We start from the raw sequence: 18108 nt of genomic DNA on the forward strand, positions 1-18108 counted from the left end.
ATGTGGGCAGTTGGAGACGGAGGTGGCCGTTCTGAAGGAGAAGATCCACCACCTGGATGATATGCTGAAAAGTCAACAAAGGAAAGTGCGACACATGATTGAACAGGTACACGCACACACACACACACACACTCTCTTTAACCTTTCAAGTACTCAGGAAGCCATTAGTGAGGAAATAACAGTCAGAAGAACATCAAGTAATTGTGCATTGAAAGCAAACTCCTTAATTAGTCACCCTTTGGAAAATCAGCATGACTCTTGTGTTTTTGTGCGCGTGTATGTGTGCTATGCAGCTGCAGAACTCCCGCACAGTCCTCCAAGAGCGAGACCGAGCCATCGGGGACTTGGAGGAGAAGGTGGCCTTCCTGGAAGCCGAGGTCAGACCATAGACCGTGGAAACAAAAAAACAAACAAACAAAAAAGTTGCTTTCACTTTACTGTATTTGACCTGTCACCTTTCTTAGCTTTATTATTTACACTTTTTAAAAATGTCAATTGCGCACACAGAACCGAGAGTTGCATGACCACATGGAACACTTCCTGGCAGGACGGGACCCACCACCCCTCAAGAGTGCCGAGAATAAGCCAGTCGTCATCTACAGGTGTGCTACACGTCCTATTCGCCAATTGTGCTAACAAGAAACCATTTCCATGTTTGACCATGTTTTTGATTGATTTTTTTTTATTATTTTTTTGGGGTCATAGCAAACCTCTGATGCCGTCCACACACAGCAACAAGTCCCTCCCCTTCATCAAAGTCATCGAGATCAAGTCGTGAATGACGGACAGCGATTAATCACAAAGTGTAAATATGTATTTAATGAGTGCTTTGCATCTCACTGCTCATAATCACGCCCCCCCCCCCCAACACATTTAACGACTGTATAGGCGTGATAATGTAATACAGAGTCACACCGAGTCCTGAGTGGTATTGAATGTGAATTTAAATGTAGATGTACATTGAAGTGCACTCACTCTGTTTGTGTACTAAATCAGTGAATAAACTGGATTTCAAGGCACACACTTGCTATTTTAGCTAGCTTGTAAATTGAAAGAAACACGACTGAATTTCACTGACTTGGAAATTTGAAGCGTTAGGGGGAACACTGTAAACAAAATTGAAGAAATAATTACATGAGAATAAAGTCATAATCTGTGAGAATAAAGTCTTTCCTTTATTTTGCAAGATACTCTTGAAATGTACAAATCAAGCCAGTCTTTCAACAACCTAGCAGCGCCATCTAGTGGACTGAGACAACACTGATGACTGACCAACTTCGTGAAGAAACTCAAATACATTTGTACAGATATCATCATTTTAATCTGAGGGGGTCACACCAATAAATTAATATTTAGAAAAATCACATAATATAAACACATATATATACACACACACAGTTCAGTCACAAAGTGCTCTCCAGCGTATTGTAGTTGTCTTTGAAACTCTTGAGCTCCAAGAAATGTTTGGGCCTCTTGCTGCGCGGGCCGGTCGACGGCAGGTAGGTGACCTGAATGGTGGACGGAGCGTTGCGGGCCGGAGAACCCGTCAGTCCCTTGGCCGCAGACTGATGCTGCTGCTCGACATTGCTGCTGCTCCAGTACGCCTTCACACTGAAAGAGGAAGTGCAACAAAATGAACCTCAAAAGCTGGAAAATTACTGGCTTGACTTACAAATGATGTAGTTTTGCCTCAACCACTTGGAACATCAACTCAAAGAGCCCATGATGGTTCTTTGCTCTCAAGTTAAATGTGAATACTACTTACACATCTGCTAATTCGTTTAGCGCCTGCTGATATTCCAGAAATTCTGCTTCTCCAAACACCTGAAACGTGACAAAAGAATGAGATGATCCAAAATGAAACGCTTGCAACCGTGTACAGTCCGCACCCCGGTGCCGTGGCGGGCGCTGTCGTAGCCCTCCAGCAGACGGTCGATGAGCGCGCCGCGGCTGCTTTTGATCAGCGAGTGCGAGTTACGCAGCTCCAGCAGCCAGCTCCGAAAGCTTCGGCCCGTGAAGGCGCTGGGACTGTTGCACATCTCCTCCAGAGGGATGTCTGTCAATACAGAATTGCATGATGAAGACGATGGAGAAATAAGTACGAAGGTGTGCAATGTGAGTCTCTCACCAGAGTCCCGAATAGCATCCAGGGTTTTCATCCTGTACAGGTAGTTATAGCAACCTGCAAGGTAGCAGTAATTAATTAACAATGATGCTCCTTACGAAAGGAATAGCAGGAACTTACTCAGCTGTGACCCACGCCTGAGCCTGGCATCATTTTCGGGCAAGAGACGGGGTTCGAACCGGATCTCGTGAACTTGAGACAACCGGGAGTCGATCTGCTCCCGCAGACCCTGTTAGAAACGTATCAAATTTAACAAATTGATATAAATATACATCATGATGATGATGATATGTTTTTCTCTTCTTTACCTTTGGAGCATTGTGGCCGATGGGTGCATGCGGACCGCGTCGGGATCGCATGGCGAAACGCATAATTTGCCTTTTGACGAAGATGAAGAGCAGCACGAACACCTGCCAAATCAAAACGTTAGCATAAAAAGCTACTGTAGAAGCGAGCGTAAACTGTCTATTTAACTCACCAAGCTGCCATACGCCATCACCAAAACCACATTAACCCCAGACAGCGGCGGCGAGTCTGCCATGTTGGTACCAAAGTGTTTATAAATGTTTATATACTACTTTACAAGCGAGCTACATTAGCTCGCTAGTTAGCATGTCGCTACCTTCGAAGCGAATGTCGTCTCCTAGTGCGCAAAACTGACGCTATTTTCTAAATCCATTGTTTTAAATGATGTTATTATCTGTAGCTACGAGATGACAGTGTAACATACGGTTGATTTGATCCAGCTACGCGGCGAACGGTGGCTCGCTTTTCGGCTAAGCTAGCTAGCTCAACCCGGCGTTGGTCGCCTCACAATTACCGTAATTACAGTGAATAGGGGAAATTGGAAACTTAATTGTGATGGATTTATTTCATATTGTGGCGTATTACGGTTTAAACATATACTAATGGATGCTGTATTTATATACTGTATATTCTACATTATAATTCACTACATATGAACATTGCAGTTCTTTTCTGGGGTTTATGTATGCAACTAAAATTTCACACCAATGGTCAAGTCCATGCAATCTATTTTGTTAATTGAACATAAATTATTATTATTTTTTTTATTTTTTTTAACGACACTGTACTAACATTCGCCGGCACGTTATCTTTGATGTGCACCAGTCGCAATGACATGCCACCGGCCGGAGGTGAAAAAGAATTACCAAAAAATAAAGCTTTATTAGTTGGTGATCACATGTTTGTTGGTCCAGTTTCCTCCAAGCACTGTACAGCGGTAGACCACATGACACAGCGCTCTGTGGTGTCAAAGTGGAAGAGAAACAGGTAAACGTCGGTTGTTGTTACGTGTTATGGGGAAAAAATGCGAGGGAAAAAAAATCCCAACTTTAGTGTGCCAAATTTTCCGCTAGGGGAGTGGGGCGGGGGGCGATTGTGCTTATCTTGTCCAAAATAGCGCCTAGCAAGGTCGGGGAACTAGACCACTTGTCGGCCGGTGTCTTGTCTAGTCTGGAGCCGGGTTCTTGGTCAGTACGGTGGCATTTATTGTCATTTTTGGGAGAGACGAGGGAGAATCGGAGGTCATGTCTTTTAAGCCCCTTTAATGCTGTTTTTTGCCTTTAACGTTAAAGGTGCCGATCAATATTATGCTATTGTGGTCTTTAAATTAATATCGCTGCGAGCTAACTAGTTAGCCTTTAGCTGTTAGCCACGTCCAGTTAGTTCGTTAACCTAGCGTGGCTAAATCGTTAGCATCCGACTACTGGGGAAATTTCCTTTTGTTTTTCTTGGCTCGGTTAAGTCAAACACGAAGACGTACTTAATCGAATTCAGGTAGTTAACTAAGTAGCGTTTGTGCTAATAAGATGTATATGGTTATCATTGAATGGTTTGTGTGTAGTTAATCGACAGTCGCGAGCTAACGTTAGCCCCGTGCTAAAAGTTAGCCTAGTCGCCATGAGGTGTAGCCGCTCGAGGCGGAAGCCCACCAAGACTTCAAAGCTTGATGCTTTTCACCCCCTTCTCCCTCACTTATTCCAATTTTATCTAAAATTGTCATAGCTAAATCGACTTGTTTGATAAGATGGAAAGGCCTCAGCATCAGGCTTGCTTGTTTGTGTTTCAGTCCAAGCCGAGCTTTTTACGTAACGTGTGCGAGATTAAGCAGTCGTTTTCGATAACGAGGTTGGCAGCACAGCACAAACGCACAAATGTGACCTATTGCCGTTTTGCTGTCCCCCTAAAGTGTGGTTGCCAGTGCTTTTTCCGTTGTGATGCTGCTACCGCTTCACACAGTGCGCCTCTTAGGTTACTTTCATTTTTGACAGTGATGTTGTTGACTTGCAAACAAGTCGTTGCGCACTTGCTGTGTTGTACCTTGGAGCCTTATCTAATGTGTGCACACCTCTTGCATTGCCTTTATGTTGTGTTACTGGAAGTGTGTGATGAGGTCACTCAGGCATCTCTCTTGCTCTTTCGCTCATCAGGTGTGATTCCTTGTAAATAACTTGTTTGTATATACTGTAAATGATGACGTCCATGGGCGGAAACCGGGCCCGGGGCAGCTGGGAACAGACACAGCAAGGCCAGACACAGGGCCAGACACAGCACAAGCAAAGGCCTCAGGTACACCCTCATTCACATTCGGTTCAACTCAAAGTGGAATGTCCCATATCAACACCACCCCAAAGTGGAAAAGTACTCCTCAAGGGTCAAGCAAAAATTTGATACTATCCTCTTGGATGATGATTAACTTTGCGTTAATATGACCTGTAAAGCTAGCATTTTCCCACCTTTTTTGTGGGTTCCTGTTCTACTATACATACAGCATCAAGATGGAGTGAAGGGACACATTTTCTGTCCTTTTTGTGTTGCTGTTCTTTTTGAATGGCACCAACAAAGAAGAGGGATGAAGTTGAACCAACATTTGTTCACCATTCTAAAGGGATATTGCACTCTGTAGCCAATTTGCCCACAAAACTGATATTTTTAGACCTTCTTTACATTTGTTGTTTATAAATGATACCAGCACAGTATAGAGGGAGGAACAACTTTCTGTCTCTGTTCTGGTAATTTTCCACTTTCTGGGGGTTATTTTAATGAGAGGGAATAATGTTTTTTTCCCAGATTGTTGTTGTCATCTGAAGCCCATTGCGATAAATGTGCTTGTGTCCTCTGGCAACAGGCCACCGCAGAGCAGATCCGACTTGCGCAGATGATTTCAGACCACAACGATGCAGACTTTGAGGAGAAGGTCAAACAGGTGACAAATATTCCCTTTTGTCCATTTTTGAGGTTTGCTTCCGGGCTTTTCAAGAGAGCCGTTCTGTCTTTTTTTCTTTATTATTTTTTTATTTTATTTTTTTATTTTCTAGCTGATTGATATCACAGGCAAGGACCAGGATGAGTCTATGATCGCATTGCACGACTGCAACGGCGATGTCAACAGAGCCATCAATGTGCTACTGGAGGGTAGCCCAGACACTGTGAGTCTTCTTCCGCGACGGCATTAGCACAGTTTTGTAATGTTTATGCATGTCACACATTTTTTGCCTGCGCACTATAGCACCGTTAAATATTTTGGAGGTGAACATCATGTCACTCTGTTGCTCTTGTTTCTCACCTCCAGTCCCTCTAGTACGAAAATTTGAAGACTGGCTTGATCGGGATAGTCAAAGCTAGCACTTGTCCACAGCCATCTTATTTGCGGACTCTTTCACTCGCAGACTCATGAAGACTGTGTTACATTGTCGGCCGGACATTTCACTGCTCCACATAGGAAAAAAAAAAAAAGACGGGCGAGGCCAAAGTGTTCTGTAAATTATCGGAGATGACAAAAAATAGGATTAACGCTTCGTCGATTTAAAGATTTAAACGATGTGGATTAGTAAAGTTGATTATGCTTTCAACCTGCTACAGTCAAGTAAAAACGGCACCAATATATACATTGATCCAACATTTTCCGCCTTAATTCTGTATCGCTGTTATAAAAAGTTCTAGCACCCTCCGTTGGCTAGTTTATTAGTGCAGTTTAATTTTCACAAGGCATGTTTGGGCCCTTCTATGTTTAATATCCACGCTAATGGTTAGATGAAGGGGCACACGTAATATGCTTGTGAACTGAGTCAATATGTGAAGGAACTCAATGTGTGCTTCCATTAGCAAGTAATTGCCTCAATATGAAATATTAGATATAGTAGGAGGTTGTTTATATGCATTGCTGTAATGTACAAAAACACAATATTGTTTTTTGTTTTGTTTTGTTTTTGTGTGTGTGTGTTTTTTTTCAACAATATTGTGACCATTTTTGTATCGCCAGCCTCCCCACAATAGCGTGACAATTATCATATTGTGACCTTCATATCGTGATAATATTGTATCGTGATGTTTGGATATCATTATATCCGTAGTCAATATGTGAAAGCACAATATCCTTTTTTTTTTCATCTTTGTGGCATCTCTGTGGCATCTCTGTGTTAAAGATAGATTTTATTTGATCCCAGGACTCGTGGGAGATGGTAGGGAAGAAGAAAGGCGTGTCGGGCCAGAAGGAGGCCAGCCATCCAGAGATTGGAGAGGACGGGAAAGAGAACCGGGAGAAACTGGAGAAGGATGCAGCACGTCGACGAGGGGGCGCTCCTCGCAGGGGTCGCGGCGCCATCAGAGGGAGAGAGTGTACGCCTGTTAATGTTATTTGTCTTTTATTTGGGACCGGTTGTTCCTTCATGTCTGATTCCTCCTCCTTCGCTCCAGTTCGAGGTCAAGAAAACGGCTTGGATGGCGGCAAGGCAGCAGTGGTCGGCAGGGGCGCGGAGCGAGGCCGCAGGGGGCGTGGACGAGGAAGAGGCACACTCGGTGAGTTGTCGGCAGTTGTCATGAACGTTTCCATGTGAACAAACTCAAGTTTTGCTTTTGCTTCTAGGAGCGTCAGGACGGCGAGGAGGCCGATTCTCAGCGCAGGGCATGGGGTAAGGAGGGAACACCTGCATGTCCTTAGACGGCCAGAGAGGGGGGCCTTTTGTTCCGCTGTTGCCATGGCCACAGGAGAGTAGGACCCTGAATCTATTGTTTAGTGTTAATCCGCGGCAGAGGTGGACGTGGTTCAGCCTGTGGAACGAAACTGTGGCGGCCAACATCTCTTCAGTGTTGTATGCTTAAAAGCTGAAACGACCAGTCCATTTGTTGTGACACAGTTTATGCAAACAAAAAAAAGACTCTCCAGTCGTCCTTGAACGCTTCAGGGGAAATAACTTGAGATGTGATTATTCAGTTTGTCCACCATGCGTGACTCCTACAACATTCTTTCATAACTCCCAACCTGATGTCTTATCCTATACATATCCAACTCAAGTCCGAGGCACCAAATCCAGCCAAAAGTCTCCACACTAAGTCAGATTGTGTCAGCAGATATTTCTTCAATGTCAAAATACAGTTCAGCTCTTACTGAATATTGATGTTTTTTTTTTTTTTTCCTTCCCAATACATGAGCCGTTGCTGCCTTCAGACAGCCACACGAAATGAAGTCTCTGCTGGCATGGTTTCATTTGTGCCTCCTTGAGTTGCCTGTAATTTCCTCCTCATCACACGCATGCATGTATCAGATTTGATAAAAAAAAATAAAATAAAATAAAAGACAGGAAGTGATATGAAGGAGATGGCGTGCAAGCGCTTGGTGGTTTCAATTTGTCTGATGTATGCTTTCTGCTGCGCTCCTTATTCACACGTTTTATTGATTAGCGTGCCCATTACGCTTAAGTGGATGTGCTACACAAGTATGCAATCAGTGCTTTTTCAACAACTGAAAAGGAAAATTGTCTGTTTTTCAATTGTATTTTTCAGAACGTTCAACCCTGCCGACTACGCTGAACCGAGTCAGACGGATGAAAACTACGGCGGAGGCAGCACCTGGAACAACACAGGTGGCATGGAGACGGAAGAAGGAACTCGTGAGCACATATAGAAAACACATATTTTATATGTTGCCAGTGAATGAGTATAGTTTAAAACTCTTTTTCTTTCCAGGATTGGAATACTCTCCGGGAGAGGGAACGACTTACCCAGCCAAGTTTGACTCTGCACCTGGTAATCCTTTAATGTGCATTTTCACGTACAGTGCAACTCCCATTTCTCACATCCACGATATTGAGACCTATTACTGCATGCCAAAAACCTTTGCTGTAGCCTTACAGAGGTTTTCGTCACTGTTTATTCCTTTTCTTTTATGTCTACCATCCTCAAAAATGATTTCTCACAAAGACACATTCTAACAAACTTAACATAAGAGCATAACAGTAAAGCCATACTGTAAATATCTAGAAAAGTATTGTTTTAGGCTGCAGGTTTCTGCAACTAAACATATCGTGTTAGAGTGGGTGTGCAAACAATGAACTGTGATATAGTAAAGGTACTTTAGTGACCTAGTTCTCGTGCCCGTCACTGGTGCTGAAGAGATTTATGCCCCACTCGCAGGTGCCTGGAGGGCGCCCACGGAAGAATGGGGCACTGAGGACTGGAATGAGGATGTGAGTACTTCAACTTTTTTTATGTTGTTCTATGGAACTTGATCTATATTTGTTTCGATGTCCAGAAATAAGTTGTCTGACATTTTTCTTTTCATACCTGGTAGTTGTCAGAGACCAAGATATTCACAGCTTCCAGTGTGGCGACCATTCCACCACCGCAAGAGAATGTCACCATCACCAAAGGACAGAGGTGGGACAATAACCCACTTTTACACTGTCTGTACAAGCCATCATTTTCCTTCCTTCCTTCCTTAGTGTCGCTATTTTATATAAAACTGTAGTTATTAGCGGTTTTGTAGAGCTGTCAAATTTTTGCCTTTGGAGGTCAGAGCTGAAACAGATGTGGCTTTTGGTCCGAGTTTTGCGAGAGAAGTGTGAAGGCTCTGTGCAAAAGAAACTTTGTATTTCAATTGACATGGAGAAAATGACTTTTAAAGGAGACATTGTAGTCCTTGATTTAATGTTCTCATTTCCTCCTCCGTAGGATTGACCTCGCGGTGCTCTTGGGGAAGACTCCCCCGTCCTCCTCGTCTGAAACGGAACCCCAACCCATGGAAGCCACCCAGTCGCTGGTTTTCAGCAACTCCAAGCAAGGACCCCCTATGTCCCAAACCTCTTCCGGCGCCCCTTACACCCAGCACAGCATGGTGAGTGGTCATGATGATTTTCTTTTTTTTTTTTTTTTTTTTCCCCCTCTGGCTTGTGTCACCACTGATGCACTGTTTTGGTGGCAGGTCAGCATGCTGAACAAGAGTTTTGGGGAGGTAGCGGACCAGAAAGGAAGTACCAGCGGGACCACCGGCTCCCAGTTCCTGGAGCAGTATAAAACTGCCCAGGCGCTGGCTCAGCTGGCCGCCCAGCATTCCCAAACTGGGGTCCCTAACGCCAACCCCCCATCCTGGGACAACACTGCCAACTCACGGGCACAATATGGTGAGATGACATGACATGACATGTACCCATATTGGAATCACTTTTAGGAGTCGAATTCACTCTTGATCGTATTTTCCTGTGCAGATATGAAGACTCAGCCAGAGTCGGCAATCCACACGCCCTTCGCTAAGCGTCCGCCCTTCCAGCCCGCCGCCACCACCACCACCCCCACCACGTCATCCATGTTGGAAGTTTTCCTGCCTCCCTCCGCCTCCTCCGCTTCCTCCTTGCCGCCGCAAACAACGTCCTCGCCGCACGTCGTGCCGCCGCCCGCCTCCTCACTTCCCAAAATGGCACCGGTCACATCTTTGGGTCAGCAGGTTTCTCCGAGTTCCTCGGACGCACAGGGCTCCAGTCCGCTCCCTCTGCAGCAACACAAACTCAGACCGCAGAAGAAGAGGACCTCCATTGCAACAAAGGTGAGTGGATATGCCCTTTAATGAACTGGGGGCTTCCATTATACAAGGGGATTTCAGTTTATGGAATCCGAATTCTATTTTAAGACCAATCAACACTTGTTCATCTACAGCAGATGCAGCAGCGAAGAAAAACATTGTCTTAAAATGTTTCATCCTTGTTCAGATTCCATCAATGGCAGTGGAAATGCCTGGCTCGACAGACATCTCTGGCCTTAACCTTCAGTTCGGAGCGCTGCAGTTTGGCTCGGAGACGCTGCCCGAGTACGAATCGGTCTCCTCCAACGCCACGCCCGTCAACCCGATGCAGAATAGTCTCTACTCAACCCCCAACAGGTTTGTAAACAGGAAATGCAAGCGTCTCCTTGCGATCGTCAAGTACAATCAGTTAACATGACCTGTCAATCTGCAGTGAATCAACTCCAGCTCTTTCCAACTCCAGCCAGATGGACATGTACGAGCAGAGAGCACCTCAGACGCGGCGTTACCCTCCCTCCGTCTCCTCCTCTCCACAGAAGGACATGCAGCCTAAGGTAGGAGTCAAACATCCAGGCCAGATGTTCTGACGCTCTGAATATTAAACGTTTTTTTTTTTTTTCTTTCTTTACGAGAGCATTTCAAAGCGCAGTCCTGTTTGACTTCTCAATAGGCTGTTTCCATAGAAACCAGTGAGCTCACCATCATTGTTGCTTTTACAGAACGGCTTCAGTTCACTGCAAGTGGCACAATCTGTGGAAGGCAAGTATCTTGTTGCTTGATGATTTTGATTATGATTTGCTGCCTCACAGTGGAAATAGTTTTTTTCATGTTAGATTTAGTTTTAGGCATTTTTTTTATTTTATTAATTTCTCATTTTATTTTCTCATGTATTTTTTCTCATTTAATTCTTTTTCATTTATTACTCATTTATTAATGTTCTCATTAATTCCATTTACACATTTTTTCTTTTCTGTTTTATATTTTTCTCATTAATTCTTCTCACTTACTCTTTTCTCATTTGTTTTTCTTTTCTCTCTAGCTGCAGCGGGTTCTGCAGCAGCGGTCAAGCCCACGTCAGATTCGGCGGCGGCCCCACAGACGCCGGTCGCCGGCATGGGCCCACTTATTGACGGCAGCTCTGGCCCGGCCTCCTTGCTTGCGACTTCCAATCAGGCACCACTCGCCCCCCTTGGGCAGGGCGAAGAGCTGCCGGCGAGCACCGTCCCACCTCCTCAGCACAATAGGTGATGTCGCAAGTCGACTCCCATCACATATGGTCCGCAACTGTCAGTAAAGCAGACGTGATTAAACTGCAGCGTTTCGTTACAGTGCGCTGTCATCACAACAGAACAGCCTTGCGCCATCTTCAGGTCGAACAGCCAACTCTAGCTTACTGGTAAGATCCCCCATATCACACAAGGCCATCTTTGGTTCCATACTCTATTAGTCTGTTCCTACAGCGCACACACAGATTACGACGTTCTAATGTCATCAGTCATATCCGCCTCTTTCCTCTGCAGCACGCTAACGTAGATGGCGACTCCAGCCTCCACTCCTCCTCGTCCTCCTTCCCTTCCGTCTCTGCCGTGTCGTCATCGGTCCCCTCGTCATCCTCCTCAGCTGCCGCAGCGCAGGTGTCACTGGGGCCCCCGGTATCGGCCCCGTCCGGCCTCTGCCCCGTCCCCGTCAGCAACATGCCAATGGGTATCAATGCGGCGCCCATGGGTGCGCAGGGCGTGGCCTCCTCCCCCGCCGTCGTCTCGATCTCTGCGGCGGCAGCCTCCGCCGCGCCCTCCTCAGCGACTTCTTTGTCATCGCGCAGCTCTGCAGCATCCTCAGGTCTGCCATACGTCAATACAGTGTACTATTGTTCAGGGCGGTTCTGTTCTAGGTCCTCCTGCACTTTTAATTTCATTTCTAATGTTAGACCGATATGTTTTTATTAGTGTCAAGGAGACCGCAATAGTACAAGCCGATATTCAATAGCAGTAAAAATGAAAATGCTAGCGTCAGCATTGTTTAAATTGACATTTTCTTTTAATTTTAAACATATAAAGAATTGAGAACTTAGTTTAAAAATTATTACAAAATGGGAGGAAGCTTTCAGGGTCATCAGAATGTGATAAATTAAATAGGTTTCCAAAATTTCAACACTTTTCTTTTTTTTTTTTTCTTTTTTTTTTTTTTATAGTGTATGGAGTTCTCAGCATCATTTTTTATAAAGTGTAAATTTAAATAAATCCATAAATGAAAAGTTCCCTGGAGCTCACTGAGCAACAAATGCATAGGAATGTAGCTAATTTGGGGTTTTCCTCAGTGTTCGTAAAAGTTCTTCGCCAACAGTGAAAATTTGTCTGAATATGTTTGAATCGAAATGTCTTTACGACAACTAAAACCTGTCTTTGAGCATTTTACAAATCCCGATTCGTTCGCAAGCAGTCACCGTTCAGTGAGATACCAGTTTTATCGGCCTCCAGGTTCGTAAAAAGGCCAATGTCGATATTTGTCAAAATGTCCAACATGGGCTCATTTAATTCTTTTCATATGTTTTAAACACATCAAACGTACTAAACATACTTTAAAAGTTTTTCCCAATATTCTTTAGGGCCTATTTTACTCTAAGAAGTGAAGCGTGCTTGCTTCAATTTGTCACACATAGTTGAATAAGATATGCGCAAATGTTTTTCTTACAAATATTGACTGTAATTCTTATTTTCCTACTGCAGCCCTAAAAGCATTACAGCTTACAAGTCGTGTTTTTTGCTGTTAAATGTAGGGAAAGCACCTCCAAATTTGCCCCCCGGAGTGCCCCCTCTGCTGCCCAATCCATACATCATGGCCCCGGGACTACTGCATCCCTACCCAGTGAGTGCTTTACAAAGTGTGTGTGTGTGTGTAAGCACAAATGCAATGTGTGCGCGTTGTGTAATAAAGACGTCTCGTGTTAGACTCAGGTGTACGGCTACGACGACCTGCAGATGCTGCAGACGAGAATACCATTGGTAAGTTGGAATATTTCATGCGAGGCGAGCCATCATTTCCTGTGTCATAATGTTGTTCCTTTTTGTGTGCGTTTCCAGGATTATTACAGCATTCCCTTTGCAACCCCAACAACGGCGCTGACAGGAAGAGAGGCCAGCTTGACAAACAACCCGTACTCTGGTGAGTATTTCCTCAACAAATTTGTAAGCATATTTCTATTGTATCCTGAAACTCCCCCCACCCCTCCCCGTGATCATCCTCACTCAAGGTGATCTATCCAAGTTTGGTCGAGGGGACGCGTCCTCACCGGCCCCTGCTACCACGCTGGCACAGAATCAGCAGCAGAACCAGACCCAGACGCACCACTCCACCCAGCAGCCCTTCCTCAACCCGGCGCTGCCGCCGGGCTACAGCTACACGAGCCTGCCCTACTACACTGGTATGCCGGGTCTGCCCAACACCTTCCAATACGGGCCCGCTGTGTTCCCGGTGAGGATTGGACACGCAAATAATGCAAAGGTTTTATTTTCTTTCTGGATGAAATCGAGGGATATTTTTTTGGGCTTCTTCCAGGTGGCTCCTACCTCGTCAAAGCAGCACGGAGTGAATGTCGGCGCCTCGGCCACACCCTTCCAACAGGCCAGCGGCTATGGTTCCCATGGATACAGTACTGGTGAGCCACCTTGAATGCAGACGACAGGTCTTGCGTTGTATGACATGACGTGAGCCCAGTGCTACAACTGTAGGCCACAAAGTCGCAGTTGTAACCCCAGATGAACTAAGAAAAATATTTTTAAATGGTGCATTTGCATCTGCGTATGCAGAGGGACAGAATGGAACACTGACGTCAATGTTGTAAAAGCTGTTTTGTACAGCTGTTATTGGCCTTGACTGCGGATGTGATTGGCTTGGACATCGGATGTTTTATTAAGTGAAAGCTTGGCTTAGATGTCCACGTCTTCCTTTGCTTGGTAAGAGTGAAATCTGATCTGGCTTTTGTGTGTGTTAACATGACAGACCACCGCATATTTGCGCTCCAGCATTCACATATATGCAGATTAATTCAGGGTGAGGTGAACCTATCCACCATTATTCACTACAAATCTTGTCTAATTTTTTTTTTGTGCTCACACTAAAATGATTTATTTATTACTGTGGTGCCATCTGGTGGGTTCTTGGTGTTAGGTTTAAGTCACTGATAGTGTTTTTCCCCTCTACACTTGGGATGTTCTGTTTTATTGCTAGTCTTTGAAAGCACTCAGTGAAAGTATCTTTCTCCTCCTCTTCCAATGTATCTTCTCAAAGGTGAAATCTACTTTGCTGTTATAATGATCTTTATTCCCAAACATTATTGTGTGTGAAGTTTGATTTAATATAGATCTTGTAAAGAGCTAGTGTATATAAATAATTGTTTGCCCTTGCGTGATGCAATGTCACTTAGTGATTGCTTGTTATTTAAGTTCATAAGCTAGCTAATGGTATTGGTGAGCCTGTTGTGAACTTGTGATGGTGGTTTATTAGTGGTGTTTAATTGAATCTAAATTATTTATATAACATAGGTTCATGATTGTCGTTTTGGATTTCAGTCCTGGTCTAGTTTCTACTATAAATTTTTTTTCAAACCAGCCACTTCCCATCAAACGTTTTTGCGTGTGTTGCTGCTTCTGCTGCTTCCTGCCATCACTCAAGCTTACTTTCCACCTTCCCACACACAACCTTCCTAACCCCCCCCCCCCTCTCACGTAGCACTTACAACCTATATTGTTAGTTTCGATCTAGTTTGCAAGTGCTCTGTGAGGCAGGTCTGCCTCCCGCCTGGTGTGTCTAATGCTGTGGGCTGCGGCTGTCTCTCTCGACTGTTGCAGGCTATGAGGATGTGGGCCAGGCTTCAGGGAGTGGGGATTTCTGTAAGGGCGGCTATGGCAATGCCGTGGCCGCCGCTGCCGCTGCTGCTGCTGCTGCCGCCGCCGCTGCCGCCGCCGCTGCTCAAAACAAGCCGGCCAACTCTGTCAGTGGGCCCGGAGTCGGTGAGTGCCGTTCCGTTCCGGAGAATGAAAAAGCTGACGTCACCATGACACCAGCCTTGCGCAACCCTTCTTTGCTCCTATTCCTTTGCCCCATTGCTGTGTGAAGAGCATTATGCTACATTCACTTTTATTGGTTGAAATTTCATGATGAGCCTAAAATGCACTACAATCTTTCCTTAATTGTTGAAAGTACATTGGGCATTAAAATGTAATGGTTTGGCAGGCACCTCATAGACCCAAATACTTGTATCCAAACAATAAAAAGTCAAGTTTTCCATAGTTGTTTTAGGTGCACTTTTTGGTTGACTTTACAAATTTCTGACTGTTTTATGAGCCGCACACCAGTTGACCCTGTTCTGCATCTCCGTGGCGATACAGGGGGTCAGTGTGTGCCATAGCGAACTGCCAACGCGGCAGCAAACGCCACACGACAGTCAGACTTGAAATGATGTAGTCTGCTGACGGTGGTGTGCTGCAACATGTCTCAGTCCTGTTGATGAATTGCTTCCCAGTCATTTGCTCTGCCATTTGGTTTGTTGGTTTTCCAATGTTGAATGCATCTTTGTCTTCTCTAGGTGTGTCAGTGACCTCGAGCAACACCGGTGTACCAGATATTTCAGGTTCAGTTTACACAAAGACGCAGGCAAGTACAGTGCTCTTAAACTTTTGGGTCCATGGAGAAGTTTGTCCATGGAGCCTGTCATAGTCGTAACTGAGTGACTAAGAACTATCAATTTTTGATGGCTTCTGCCCAACAGCTGCAATAGTGGTCTAAGGCCAAACATCAGTCAAATCTATCATGAAAGCATGATAACATTCACTTAAAACGTATTCACTGCCAGCCCAATAAAAATTTATATTTGACGTCTATCGGCATCAATGACAGTGATTGGTTTTCACCAATTCCGGTCCTCGAGGTCAGGAGTCCTATCGGTTTTAGATGTTTCCGTTCACTCGTACACTTATTTTTATTTTTTATTTTATTTTTTTTTAAACCGATGTGTTGCATTTAAATATTGCAAACATAACAATGATATTGTGGCAGTTTTAATATCACGATATTGCGGTTATCGTTACATCCCTAATGTTTGAACATTAAAAAAAAAAAAGTGCAGTGAACAGTTTCTGAGTGGTTCTTTTCTCCCACACACATTTCATTCCTTCTGATTGGATTGTGTGAATTTTCGTGTTGGTCATTGATGAAATTATCTATTTTAGTTAGTTTTCGTTTCAATGAATGGCTCCTATTTTAGTTTGCGTTTAATTTGCACTGGAAAAAAATAATAATAATTCATTGATGAAATTATCACTGCTTAAAAACCTGACAAACTCAAAGTTTAATACAGTGAATTTCAAAGAATCAAAATTCTCCCCAAAAAATTACAATGTTCTTAAAAAAAAAAAAAAAAAAACTTAAAAAAAAAATCGACTGGTTCCTTTCAATATGCCTTTTGTCTTAGCTTAGCATTAGCGTTGACGTGACTCTCCTTGCGTCTTTCCAGCAGTCATTTGAGAAGCAGGGTTTCCACGCCGGCACTCCCACGGCGTCTTTCAGCCTCCCTTCCGCTCTGGGCAGCGGCGGCCCCATTAACGCCCCGGCCGCAGCAGGCTACGCCCCAGCTCCCTTCATGCACATCCTGGCGCCGCACCAACAGCCCCACTCACAGATCCTACACCACCACCTGCAACAGGACGCGCAGGTAAAAGAAACTCTAGGCTCTTTCACCCCCCTTTCTTTGCTTTCCTCCCACTTCTCGCTCATCCTTCCTTCTGTTCACAGAGCGGCAGTGGCCAGCGCAATCAGGCTGCGTCCATTCAGCAGAAGTCTCAGCTCAACAAGTCTGCATACAACAGCTACAACTGGGGGGCCAACTAACATCCAACGTCTGAGCCCTGGACTCCCGCCATCCCCTGACTCGCTAACAGAAGCTGAGGACGGGAGGGAGGGAGTGGTCAGGGCTCATCTCCCAAAAACCAACTTCATGTAGAAGGTTTCCTCCTGCTGAGTTTTCCCCTCATCTTCCTTCTCCTCATCCTCCCCCTCATTTTCATCCCTTTGCGAGGATGTGCCGGGATGGAAATGGGAGGGGCTAAATGGTTAGAAAAACAAATGACTTATTGAGAGTTCGGGGAAATTGTATTATTAAGTTCAGTTCAGTAACAGAATCATTTCCCCAAAAGAACGAGTTTTTCCGTATGGTTCTTTTATGTTGTTGTGCTCAGTCTCTACCCCTGCCTCCTTTTTTTTTTTTTTTTTTTTCTTCTTTTCCCCCTTCTCTCTCACTAATTGGGAGGAATGAAGTAATGCGGGATGGTGGCGCTGGAGGGGTGAGGGGACTGTTTTTCTGTTCCACACCTCCTCTGCACAAACTATTTCTTTGCTTGATTGCTGTTTGGTTTTTCCTTCCATCCCCTATTTTATGTCTATTTTAAGTTCGAAGAAACAATTCTCTAAATTTGGTAGAGTTGTGAAGTTTATTTTTTACTAAATACATATATAAATATATATATATATATATATAAATGAGCTGGCTTGGGGTGAGGACGTTTGTCGTGTGATTGCGTGCATGTTTGGACACAGACAGGTAGGGAGGGGGTCGGTTGTTTACTGTGCTTTTTGCCTAGCACAGACTTTTCATAGTGTATAAAACACATGTACAGTTACTGTTACCGTTTGTTGTGTTACAAGTTATTAAAGGATCCATCCCAAAGCCAATCTGCACCCGTCTGCCTTCCAGCAATGTCTTTTCAGTTTGGGAGACCTCTCCATACGCCACCACCCCACCCTGCACATTTTAAAGGAGACCTTAGAGCATCCAATATTGATGGACAGAATTGTGTTTTGTTTTTTTGTTTTTGGTTTTTTTTTTTGTCAGTGATTTATTTTTCTTTTTGTACTGTGCATTTTAAGAACACATGTAAATGGAAAACTTGTCTTGTACATATAAAAAAAAAAAAAAAAGTACTGTAGTGCCTGTTTGTTCGCTTTACTCCTCCAGTTCCTTGCAGACCTTGTTAGCGTTTTGTTCCATTTTTTATTTTGTAAAAATATATAAATATTAATAAACAAGGACAGACATTTTCATCATATTTGAGGGATGTGAATGTCTTGAAGTATCCATATTGTCTTCTGTGGGCTTCACTCTACAAATGTCATT

The 18108-nt window shown here is 44.3% G+C and overlaps 3 protein-coding genes across 13 annotated transcripts in view; 2 read left to right on the forward strand and 1 right to left on the reverse strand.

Annotated features, from left to right (window-relative positions):
- The window catches only part of tuft1b (tuftelin 1b), a 13881-nt gene extending 12715 nt beyond the window's left edge, over positions 1-1166 (forward strand). For all 4 annotated transcript variants that reach the window (XM_077507076.1, XM_077507078.1, XM_077507079.1 and 1 more), the window contains 4 exons: positions 1-106; positions 294-377; positions 508-602; positions 706-1166. In XM_077507076.1, the coding sequence (XP_077363202.1) occupies positions 1-106; positions 294-377; positions 508-602; positions 706-778 (358 nt within the window). In that variant the 3' untranslated portion in view covers positions 779-1166. The remainder of the gene's footprint in view (positions 107-293; positions 378-507; positions 603-705) is intronic.
- LOC144007427 (protein C1orf43 homolog) lies at positions 1153-3643 on the reverse strand. Its single transcript, XM_077507090.1, has 7 exons — positions 2604-3643; positions 2434-2535; positions 2246-2354; positions 2129-2182; positions 1890-2056; positions 1766-1824; positions 1153-1611 (listed from the first exon to the last, which is right to left on the reverse strand). The coding sequence occupies exons 1-7, from the start codon at positions 2664-2666 to the stop codon at positions 1404-1406; spliced, it is 762 nt and encodes a 253-aa protein (XP_077363216.1). The 5' UTR covers positions 2667-3643; the 3' UTR covers positions 1153-1403.
- Positions 2534-18071, forward strand: ubap2l (ubiquitin associated protein 2-like). 8 transcript variants are annotated; one of them, XM_077507061.1, is made up of 29 exons: positions 3217-3418; positions 4579-4717; positions 5277-5354; positions 5467-5577; positions 6595-6766; positions 6845-6946; positions 7014-7059; positions 7931-8037; positions 8114-8173; positions 8561-8613; positions 8718-8803; positions 9098-9260; positions 9348-9546; positions 9631-9965; positions 10129-10298; positions 10375-10495; positions 10661-10700; positions 10981-11185; positions 11271-11337; positions 11462-11780; positions 12718-12806; positions 12890-12943; positions 13022-13103; positions 13192-13412; positions 13497-13596; positions 14789-14950; positions 15526-15593; positions 16453-16650; positions 16731-18071. In XM_077507061.1, exons 2-29 carry the CDS (start codon positions 4619-4621, stop codon positions 16824-16826), a joined length of 3603 nt encoding a protein of 1200 aa, XP_077363187.1. In that variant the 5' UTR covers positions 3217-3418; positions 4579-4618; the 3' UTR covers positions 16827-18071. The 8 variants fall into 8 exon arrangements, with proteins under 8 accessions (XP_077363185.1, XP_077363186.1, XP_077363180.1 ...); XM_077507059.1 differs by lacking the exon at positions 3217-3418 and adding an exon at positions 2534-2666 and having other exon boundaries at positions 12890-13103; XM_077507060.1 differs by having other exon boundaries at positions 3209-3418; positions 10405-10495; positions 12890-13103.
- The last annotated feature ends 37 nt before the right edge of the window (positions 18072-18108 follow it).

Source organism: Festucalex cinctus, chromosome 19 (assembly GCF_051991245.1).
Source record: "Festucalex cinctus isolate MCC-2025b chromosome 19, RoL_Fcin_1.0, whole genome shotgun sequence".
Lineage (NCBI taxonomy): Eukaryota > Metazoa > Chordata > Actinopteri > Syngnathiformes > Syngnathidae > Festucalex > Festucalex cinctus.

Coding starts and splice junctions, on each gene's coding strand:
- LOC144007427 (XM_077507090.1), bottom strand. CDS start 2,666: ATGGCAGACTCGCCGCCGCTGTCTGGGGTTAATGTGGTTTTGGTGATG. Junction 2,536..2,603: donor TGATGGCGTATGGCAGCTTG/GTGAGTTAAATA, acceptor TTGATTTGGCAG/GTGTTCGTGCTGCTCTTCAT. Junction 1,612..1,765: donor CTAAACGAATTAGCAGATGT/GTAAGTAGTATT, acceptor TTCCTCTTTCAG/TGTGAAGGCGTACTGGAGCA.
- ubap2l (XM_077507059.1), top strand. CDS start 4,619: ATGATGACGTCCATGGGCGGAAACCGGGCCCGGGGCAGCTGGGAACAG. Junction 5,355..5,466: donor TTGAGGAGAAGGTCAAACAG/GTGACAAATATT, acceptor TTTATTTTCTAG/CTGATTGATATCACAGGCAA. Junction 8,804..9,097: donor ACCATCACCAAAGGACAGAG/GTGGGACAATAA, acceptor CCTCCTCCGTAG/GATTGACCTCGCGGTGCTCT.